Source organism: Camelus dromedarius, chromosome 14 (assembly GCF_036321535.1).
Source record: "Camelus dromedarius isolate mCamDro1 chromosome 14, mCamDro1.pat, whole genome shotgun sequence".
NCBI classification, from domain to species: domain Eukaryota; kingdom Metazoa; phylum Chordata; class Mammalia; order Artiodactyla; family Camelidae; genus Camelus; species Camelus dromedarius.
In genome coordinates this window covers 69,996,647-70,006,201 of record NC_087449.1, presented here as the reverse complement: position 1 = coordinate 70,006,201, position 9,555 = coordinate 69,996,647, and the positions used below count along the sequence as shown (strand labels likewise).

General features: G+C 62.0%; 1 protein-coding gene across 3 annotated transcripts in view; it reads left to right on the top strand.

Moving 5' to 3' along the window:
* The first annotated feature begins 229 nt into the window (after positions 1-229).
* The window catches only part of SKI (SKI proto-oncogene), a 60,214-nt gene continuing 50,888 nt past the window's right edge, over positions 230-9,555 (top strand). For 2 of the 3 annotated variants that reach the window (XR_010384001.1, XM_064494162.1), the window contains exon 1: positions 230-1,250. Coding sequence is in view for 2 of the 3 variants with exons in the window: in XM_064494162.1 (XP_064350232.1) it covers positions 267-1,250 (984 nt within the window). In the remaining variant the exon portion in view is untranslated. The remainder of the gene's footprint in view (positions 1,251-9,555) is intronic. The other variant, XM_064494163.1, reaches the window with a different exon arrangement.

Sequence of the window (9,555 nt, the reverse complement as noted above, 5' to 3'; positions counted from 1 at the left end):
GCGGCGGGCGCGGCGCGGGGCGCGTGGATGTGGCGCCGGGCCCGGGCGCCGGCGGGCTCCAGCGGCGGGACCCCTTCGCCCCGCCCGCCTTCCCTTTCGCGCCCACGGGCGAGGCCGAGGCCGCGGCCGTAATCGGCCGGGAGCCGACGGCGGGGGGCGGCCGGGGCCGAGGCCGGGGCCGCCGCCGGGGCGCGCGGGGCGGCGGCGGGGGCCGCGGGGGCCCCGGCGCGCGGGAGCGGGAGCGGCCTGGGGAGCCGGAGCGCACTATGGAGGCGGCGGCGGGCGGTCGCGGCGGCTTTCAGCCGCACCCGGGGCTGCAGAAGACGCTGGAGCAGTTCCACCTGAGCTCTATGAGCTCGCTGGGCGGCCCGGCCGCCTTCTCGGCGCGCTGGGCGCAGGAGGCCTACAAGAAGGAGAGCGCCAAGGAGGCGGGCGCGGCCGCGGTGCCGGCGCCGGTGCCCGCGGCCGCCGAGCCGCCGCCGGTGCTGCACCTGCCTGCCATCCAGCCGCCGCCGCCCGTGTTGCCCGGGCCTTTTTTCATGCCGTCCGACCGCTCCACGGAGCGCTGCGAGACCGTGCTGGAGGGCGAGACCATCTCGTGCTTCGTGGTGGGCGGCGAGAAGCGCCTGTGTCTGCCGCAGATCCTCAACTCGGTGCTGCGCGACTTCTCGCTGCAGCAGATCAACTCGGTGTGCGACGAGCTGCACATCTACTGCTCGCGCTGCACGGCCGACCAGCTGGAGATCCTCAAAGTCATGGGCATCCTGCCCTTCTCGGCGCCCTCGTGCGGGCTCATCACCAAGACGGACGCCGAGCGCCTGTGCAACGCGCTGCTGTACGGCGGCGCCTACCCGCCGCCCTGCAAGAAGGAGCTGGCCGCCAGCCTGGCGCTGGGCCTGGAGCTCAGCGAGCGCAGCGTGCGCGTGTACCACGAGTGCTTTGGGAAGTGCAAGGGGCTGCTGGTGCCCGAGCTCTACAGCAGCCCGAGCGCCGCCTGCATCCAGTGCCTCGACTGCCGCCTCATGTACCCGCCGCACAAGTTCGTGGTGCACTCGCACAAGGCCCTGGAGAATCGGACCTGCCACTGGGGCTTCGACTCGGCCAACTGGCGGGCCTACATCCTGCTGAGCCAGGACTACACAGGCAAGGAGGAGCAGGCGCGCCTCGGCCGGTGCCTGGACGACGTCAAGGAGAAGTTTGACTACGGCAACAAGTACAAGCGGCGGGTGCCGCGGGTGAGTGTACCGCGGGTGAGTGTCCCGCCGCCCACCGGGCCTGGGGCGTGGGAGGGGCGGGGCCCTCCTGGGCCAGGGGTTGTCTTCTGTTCTTCTGCCTCCCCCACGTGTCTCAGAGTTTTGTTTCGCTCTAAGGAAATTCAGGGTAGCGCCAGTGTCCCCACAGACAGCCCGGGAGGAAGGGCCTCCCGGCTGATCTCTGGGACCAGGTTTGCCTGGTTGGGGGTCCTCGGGGGGCCTGGAGCAGGCCTGGTGGATGAAGCCTTCCCAAGGCCCACAGCCGTTGTCCAGATGGGCTGGGAAGGGCAGGCTTCGGACCTCGGACTCTTCCGCCCTAAGTCCCGGGAAGTTTGATCTGGGCGGGCCTTCCTGGGGCCTCAAGCCCAGGCCTTCCTCGGGGCCCAAGGAGGTGTCCAGACTGGGTGGGGGAGGATTCGGCCCTCACCCTAAGGCTCCCAGGCTCACACACGGGTGTCTGCGTTTCCCAGCAGGCAGAACTTGGCCAGGCAGGCCCTGTTTGTGCCTTGAAGTCTTGGGAGACAGACTCAAAACTGAAGCCAGGTGTCCAGGCCGTGGTGGCAGGGGGCCGAGACTCAGTGACTCCAGCTCTGTGCGTCTGCCTTGGCCTGCCAGGGAGTGAGTCCCAGAGTACCCGTGTGGGGGCGAGGGCCACTTGGCACTGGGCTCGGGGACTGGTCATCGGGCACCTGGGGCCCTGGGTGTCAGAGGAGCTGCTGGCCTGTGATTTGTTTTGGATGTGCACGTTTCCTATCGCCTCTCTGAGACACTGAAGGGTACGGCAGGGAGGCCGCTGGCTGAGGCTCTGTTGTTTGCCAAGAGGAGGTTCTGTGTGATCCAGCCTGGCAGCTTCCAGGCACTAGACGCCGGAACCATTCACTGGGGGCCTCACCAACTTTGCATGGCATCCCCCCCCATCCCTTAGTATTTGTAACTTTTCTTTTAAATATCCAGGCTTATTAAATTGCACACACAGAATGCTGCATCGGCTCAGCTATTCTTGGGAGGCCTAATTAATTCAGCTATTGCATCAAACTTTTTTTTTCCAAATCTGTGAATAGATGCTCCCGCCCGGTTTTCTCTGGGCGCCCCTCCAGCAGAGTGTCAGAGTCTCAGGGAGCGGAGTAGGGGAGGGGAAGTGAGGGCCTGTTGCCTGCGCTCAGAGGGGGCCACCGCGTACATTTGTGGATCTGGTGGTGCTTCTGCCCTTGGCTAGACCAGCGCCCAGGTGGCAGCTGTCTGCAGACTCTGGGGCTGGGATGGGGTGGGAGAGATGGTCTGAGTGGGCAGTGTCAGTGGGGAGGATGCTGACGGCAGACCCAGCAGGCCGGCCGGACCCTCATTTCAGACTGGGGGTTGGCTGTGTGTGGCTTGATGGCTGCTCCCTGTCAACGGGAGGCTTTTCTTTTGGGAGTGCCTGCACCCTTGCTGGTTAGCATGGCCCAAGGGGAGCCCTGTGTGCAGGATTGTGGTAGGTAAAGCTGTGGCAAGTCACTTACATCCAGAGTGGACAGCAGAGGGTCTGCCTGGTGGGGTGCATCCGTCTGTGTCTCTCTCTGAATCTGGATCGTGTGTGTCCGCGGTCTCCCTGTCTTCCTGGGGTTGGCTTTTTGTCTCAGCTGCACACCTGGGCCTAGGCTCTTTTGTGGCAGCCCTTGCTGTTCTGAACACGGGTGTTCACAGGCTCAAGGAAGGCCTGGTCTGGAGCTTGTGGGCTGAGGCACTGCCCAGGGAGAAGGCAAGGATGGTCTCCTGAGCCACAGTCCCAGAGAAGAGGCCGGAGCGTACTTTCACCCTGGTGATGTCAGCAGGTGGTCAGCACTCCTTCAGTGCTCTCCCCGGTGCTGCTCAGGAATCATTTCTTGGTTAGAGAAACCTCCCCCGTGATGGTGAAGATGTGATCGTTGTAAGAGGCTGGAGTCTCCAGGCCTAACTGTCAGCCCTGCCCTGTCCTCACAGTGGTGGCCTGGGCTGGTGGGCCTGCTGCTGGCCTCTGCCGTCCGCCAGTCGCTCAGAGCTCCTGGGTGCTGTCTTGCCGGCTCCTCCCCCTCGGGGGGCACTCTGCCCACCATCCTCGCCCGGTTATCCTCTTCTCGGGGCTCTGCCACTGCCTTGGTTCATGCGTTTGGGAATTCTGTGGCGCACGGTCCCTTTCAGGTCTCCCCGGCACAGCTGTACGCTGGTCTGGTTACAGGCTGGAGGCACCCTGTGAGGAGGGGGATCTCAATTTCAGGGTGGCTGCCAGACCCTACTTGTGGACGAAGCTGCCAGGGAAGACCCCTCTCCAGCACCCTGCTTATCTGTTCTATCCTCCCACTGCAGTTTGACAGATTATTCTTGGGATGTGTTTTGACTTAATTATTTGTTTTATAGTTTATTTTAATACTTTTCATTTGCTGAGGATGAGGACAGAGGAAACAAAAGATGTGCTGGGGCGGCCCTTTGTGGGGATGCGCCTCCCCTGGGTCTTGCTCGGTGACGTGAAGTGAGCCGAAGGGCGCTCGGGGTGTTGGGTGCCAAGGTGGCGCCCTGGTACCCCTACAGCACTTCTCTGCCGTCGGCACGGGCGGGGTTGGTGGCTGGCTCGGGACTTCATTGCTGTCCTGGTGCCTGCTTGCTCTTGCGCGCCCTGCTGTGCCTGCGGCCCGACCACAGAGGGCTGGCGGTTCTGTGGTTGTCCCAGCGTGGAACTGTGTTTGCAGCGGGGCTCCAGCTTTGAGCCTGGAAACGCTGTGCAGACGGCGAGTTCAGGTGTGCAGGCTGGGGCCCCTCCTCAGTGATCCCCACCCTGATGTCACAGGGGCCCAAGGAAGTGCTCTTGGCTGTCCCATGGCTGTCGGGGCCATGGCGCCCTGGCTGCTTTCCTTGGGGGTCTTGCAGTGGCCGGTCTGGCTCTGGAGCCCTGCATCCTCACTCTGTCCCTTGTGGGCCACGTGCCCTCGAGCGAGTTGCTTGACCTGTTTGTGCCTTAGTTTCCACAAGTGTGAAGTGGGCACCACAGGAATTAGCGGCCGTGGACGGCGTTTGTTTGTGGGGTGTTAGCGGTTGAGTGTCACGGGCAGGGCGAGGACTTGTTTTCCGCTGGGATCGTGTGGTGAGAGACAGGAACCTTGGAGCCTTCCCCACGCCCACGGTCGGCTCTGTCCCTTCCTTCGGAGCTTGTCTGACGGCGTCGGGACTGAACAGGACTGATGTTTAACGGGATAGATCGTGCTGTCGGCGCGGCTGCTGGCCGGGACGTGGCTTTCCTGTGGGGGGGGGGGCGCTGCCTCCTGGGGTGGCCGGCACAGGGTTGGCCCTGTGCGGTGGGGTGATGGGCTCCTTGGAACGGCTGCTCCTGAGCGGCCTGATCCTCGGACTGGAGAACCAGGATCGTGTCCGTTTATTGTATGTCTGTCCTCAGGACACCAGGTTCTCGGAGGAGTTGTCTTCGTGGAACTGCCCGGTCTGCACGGCGGGGGCGTGGGCTGGTGGCGGGCAGCGGGCAGCGGGCAGCGCGGGCGTCCGCTGTGGGATCCGTGTATGTTCTAGTGTTGAAAGCGGTGTTTTCTCTGAGAGGAGACCTTGCCAGGCCATCCAAATGGAGGAGCGCCGAGTCCTGCGGGCCCTCTTGGGGAGTGGGGGATCCTGGTCCAGGGACTTTCCCTAAGGGGGGTGCGAGTCGTACTTCTGAGCTGAAGTGACCACGAGAAGGAACGGCATCAGGACCGTCCGTAAGGCTGGGACAGACTCTGACCAGCGTGCTTCTCCGACACCCGCTCTTTGTCCGGGCGCTGTGCTCACCTGGGTACTGGCAGATCTGGGCACAGATGGAGAGGTTGCGCTGTCCCTTGGTGCACTTGCTTTGCTCTAGGTTTTCATGGGTCCCATGGTGATTTCCTGGCTTCAGGTGCTTGGGTGAGAAGCTGGGGTGCCAACCTGGGTGACGCTCTGAGGCGGGGCTCCTAGATGGACCCCACCCCCATGTCCTGAAGGATGGGGTCTGTGAGTCCATCTGGTCGCCAGGGTGAAGGCTGCAGAGTGAAGGTGGGGGATCTTCTCAAACGAGGAGGCAGTTTGAGCGAGGCCTCTGGTTTCTAACCCGTGGTTGGTGTGTGCGAGGGAGGGAGGGCGTGGGGGGCCGGGCACCCTCCTTCTGTGCAGTGAGCAGAGCCCTTGCCATGGTCTCCAAGACTGGGCCATCAGCTCATCTGTCCATGTGCCATCTTCAGCTGTCCTGCTGGTTTCCAGGACTCCTTCTTGGAGCTGGGCAGGGGCCCTTGCCTTCGGGGTTTCCCTGGGGCCGGTGTCTTGCCTTGGGGCAGCAGGTCATTGAGTGGCTCTCGTCCCTGTCCCTGCTGCCCCTCCGTGGCCCCTCAGTCCGTGCAGGGTTTTGAGGGTAAGGCCATCGACTCCCCACCTTCCTCGCAGTCTATCTGTGTGCGACTCCCTATGACTGAACCCCGCCCCGCACCCTGGCCCTTGGGCGGTGGGAGGGTCCGGGGGAGGCGGTGCTTCCGGACCCTGTACCCTGGCTGTCTGGCGGGAGGTGGCCGCAGCCGGCGGCCGGACTTTCTGTGGCCCAGAGACTGTTACACAAGCAGCAATAATGTGTCTCTTTCTAAGGATTGCGAAAGTTGGGGAGGATTTCTTCACTGGAAGAATTATGCAAGTTTCAACTGAAATGTTTTTAAAAAGTTTCTTTGTTGTGAGTCAAAATACAGAGGCCGAATTATTTCCTTCAGATCCGAGAAGGCTAGAGGAGAAATGGGGCTCCTTTCTCCCGAGGGCCCTTCCTCCTGCCCCGCTGGTCGCCGGGGACACTGTGGGCGCACCGGGTGGGGGGCCGTGAGATCACGGAGAGCTTCTCTGCACACGTGGTGGAGATGCGCCCGGCAGGTTGGAGTCGCAGAGAAGGAACAGGAAGCCGTTTCCTGGGAGTGGGGGCCCCCTGTGGTGGGTGGCTCCTCCCTGCCGGGGCCATGAGTAGTCTGAAGTGGGTTTCAGGTGGTGTGGGTTAGAGCTGCAGACGGTGTCTGTGAGAGCAGTGTGGGGCAGGTGGGGGGCTCGGGGCTGTGTGGCCGCCGTTTGGCCCGCCCAGCATGGCCCAGGTCCCCCCAGACCTTCCTGACCTCGGAGGCCAGGCCCCCAGAGCGACCAGGTGCAGTTTGTGCAGGTGAACTCAGGAAGCACGTAGTGTGCCCCAGGGTGGGCGAGGGAGCAAACTACAGCCTTTATGCAGCTTTTCTGTGACTAGAGGTTGGGGTTGTAGAAGCTCTCTGCTTTTAGAGCTCTGAGGGCACCCTGGAAACAGCCAAGGTGCCGTCTGGGTATTTGGCATTCGTGTCTTTTCTGATATTACTTTTTGTGTATATATATTTATTTGTGCGTGTATGTATTTATTGAAGTACAGTCAGTTGTGTCAACTTCTGATGTACAGCATGGTGCTTCAGTCATACGTGAACATACGTACTCGTTTTCATGTTCTTTTTTACCGTAAATTACTGCGAGAGAATGAGTAGAGCTTCCAGTGTTAATACAGCATGAACTTGTTTATCCGTTTTGTACGTATTAGTATCTCCAGATCTTGAACTCCCAATTTATCCCTTCCTGATTTTGCTTTTTGACTTAGAAAGATTCAGAGAATGCTCCAACTTCTTGATTTTGCAGCTACAGATAATAGTTCAGGAAGTCTCGGCGTGACTCCGTGGGCCGCCCAGCCCACAGCGGTCTGGGTTCTCCGGGGAGCCCTGGCTGCGGCTGGCCCTGGGGGTTGTGTGTTTGTGGTTGTGTTATTGGCTTCGTAGGGGTGGGGGAGTTCGGTCACGGCCGGGTCCCCAGTTCCGGGCCCAGAGTAAATACTTGCTGAATGACTCACGGAAGCCTGAAATCACTAGGTGTCAGGGTTTATTGGCAGCTCTGCTCTTGATGGCTAGAGGAGACGGCGCCTTTCTTGGAGAGGAGCGGCCCTTCGGGTGTTGGGCATCCTCGTCCTCTCTCAGATCTGCGAGGGCCGCTGCCTGGGGGGTGATGCGAGGGTGCCCCCTACTCTGGCTCTACCTGGATGGGCCTGGCCCTGCATCTACCCACACTTGGCCTCTGCTGGGATGTTGGCTGGCTACTTTGAAAGAAGCGTCTCTGGTTGGAAATGGGCTTCCTGCTGCTATGCTGTTGGTTGCAGAGAAAACATCGCAGGTGGGTGGCCCTAGGTGGGGGTGGGGAGGGAAGTAAGGCTGGTGGGCTTGAGGGCAGTTGGAGCCCAGGTGGTATGAGGGCCCAGGATGCCAGTGCGGCTCTGGTGTGGCCCTCCCCCTCCTTACCCGGCCCCAGAGCCCACGTGTGAGGTGCCAACTGGGGTGCTGACTTAGCTGTGCGCCCCAACTCCAGGTCTGATCACACCAGAAGCCTGTTAGGACTGCAGGTGGGGGAAGTGGATATGTTTTGGGGTCACTCACCAGGTATCAGGGTCCTGTGTGCCCATGCTAGCGTCCCTCTGCCTGAGGAGCTGTCGGCTCTGGCATCCCAGGAGCCAGCTGGTTGTGACTTGGTGTCTGGGGGCCTTCCTGGAATCTGGGCCTGGAGGCACTGTCTCCGCTGCACCCCACCATTCCCAGCTGGCAGGGGCATCCCCCATGCCTCTCCTGGGACACGTAGCTTGTTGGGGAGGAAGTGTGTTCTGGGAGCTGGGGGGTCTGTCCTGCTTTGTGGGCAGGAGACCATTCCCTAGCCCCCCATGCCCGCGGCCATCACAGCCACACCCGACACTAACGACCAGGAGGGCCCTGAGCCTCAGGGAGGCTGGTGGCCCACCTGGCTCTGAGGCTGGTGGATTCTGGACCACCTGCGGAACCAAGTGTCCAGGGCCGAGGCCCCGCTTCCCCCGGGAGCAGTGCCTGCTCCTTGTGCACAGCACACGTCCGCTTGCTGTCACCTCAGTGTTCCTGCGTGACCCCAGCCCCATGGCTGTGGTTTGTGACTCAGGCCTGGCTGGTGGGTGAGGCATCCGTGTGGCAAGTGGCAGTGACAGGCCGGCCGGCACCAGCCGTGGCCTCCCCGCCATGTGCGCTGCCTCAGACCCGACCCCCTGGCTGTCCACGCACAGAGCTGGGGTTGGCTGGGGCGGCGCTGCTGCGTGTGGTCCTGGTGGTCCTCCTGCTGCTGGTGGTGTGGGCTGTGGTTCTCTTACGGCCCCCATGGACATGTTTATGTCCCCAGCATTGTCCTCTCTGTCAGCTTGCTGCTGCACTGCAGCCCCCCTTGCCTGTGTGGCGCAGGGAAGACGCCAGCCACGTGGGCTGGCTTGACGCGGACTCTGCGCTGAAAGTGGCACAGGAGCCGCTCAGCCTGAGGCGTCCGCGGCCCTCCTGCTTGCTTGGGCCCTGGGTGACGGTGGTGCCTGCCCCCACCCCCAGTCCTGAGGGTGGCGCCCGCGGCATCGCGGTTCCAGCCGTAGGGTCCTGCCTTCTGCTCCCCCTCCCTGCGTGGAGGGAGGCACGTGCGTCAGGCTGGACTCCTGCTTGTTTGTGTAAGGCCAGTGTGGTTGTCTGATTCTGGCCTGTCGCCACCTGGGGGGCGAGCGTGTGTTGACGGCAGGGCTGGTGCTAGCTGCGCCCGTGGAGGAACCGGGGCAGTGGGGCCGGCGGGGCTACCCACCGAGGAGGTCGAGGCAGAGGTGCTGGGCAGCCGGCAGGTGTCCAGCGGGGTCTCTGTTGGGCTGGGTGGCTGAGTGTGGCGGACGAGGTCCCCTCCCCAAGGCTGGTGGCCCTCCCGAGGAGGGGACCCCGTGCCTGGTGTGAAGTCCCCAGGGTCTCAGCCTCAGCCTGCCCTGCCCTGCTCTCCTGGATGCGGGTGGCGGCAGGGATGGGGGGCGTTGGCTCCGCCTCACCTGCCTCCCACTTCCGGCGTTAGAACCACGTTGCCCAAACCATTAAAAAAAATTACACTCCCAAGTTGAATGATATGCAAATGTAGTCAATTAAGCGAGGGGATTTTAATTAGCAGTTTAAGTTCATGTGTGAACTGCCTAGCCTTAATTACTTGACAGTTTTGTTGTAAATTTGCTAAGTTTTTTTTTGCAGAACTATCAAAACTGTGATTTTTTTTTAACATCCTGTGTGTAATAAGTGTCGCCCGGCTTGCCTGACCCTCGTCGGTTTTGTCTCCGTTTATAAAGCTCTTCAAGCTGTGAAAGCAAGGTAAGCCTGTGGGTTGGCTCCGTGTGGCTCTGGGAGTCAGGCCGTGTTCTGTGTGTCCCAGGGCTGGCGGGCGGTGGTCTTGGGGGTCTGGTGGGAGGACACGGAGAACCCTCCGCCCAGCTGGGTCC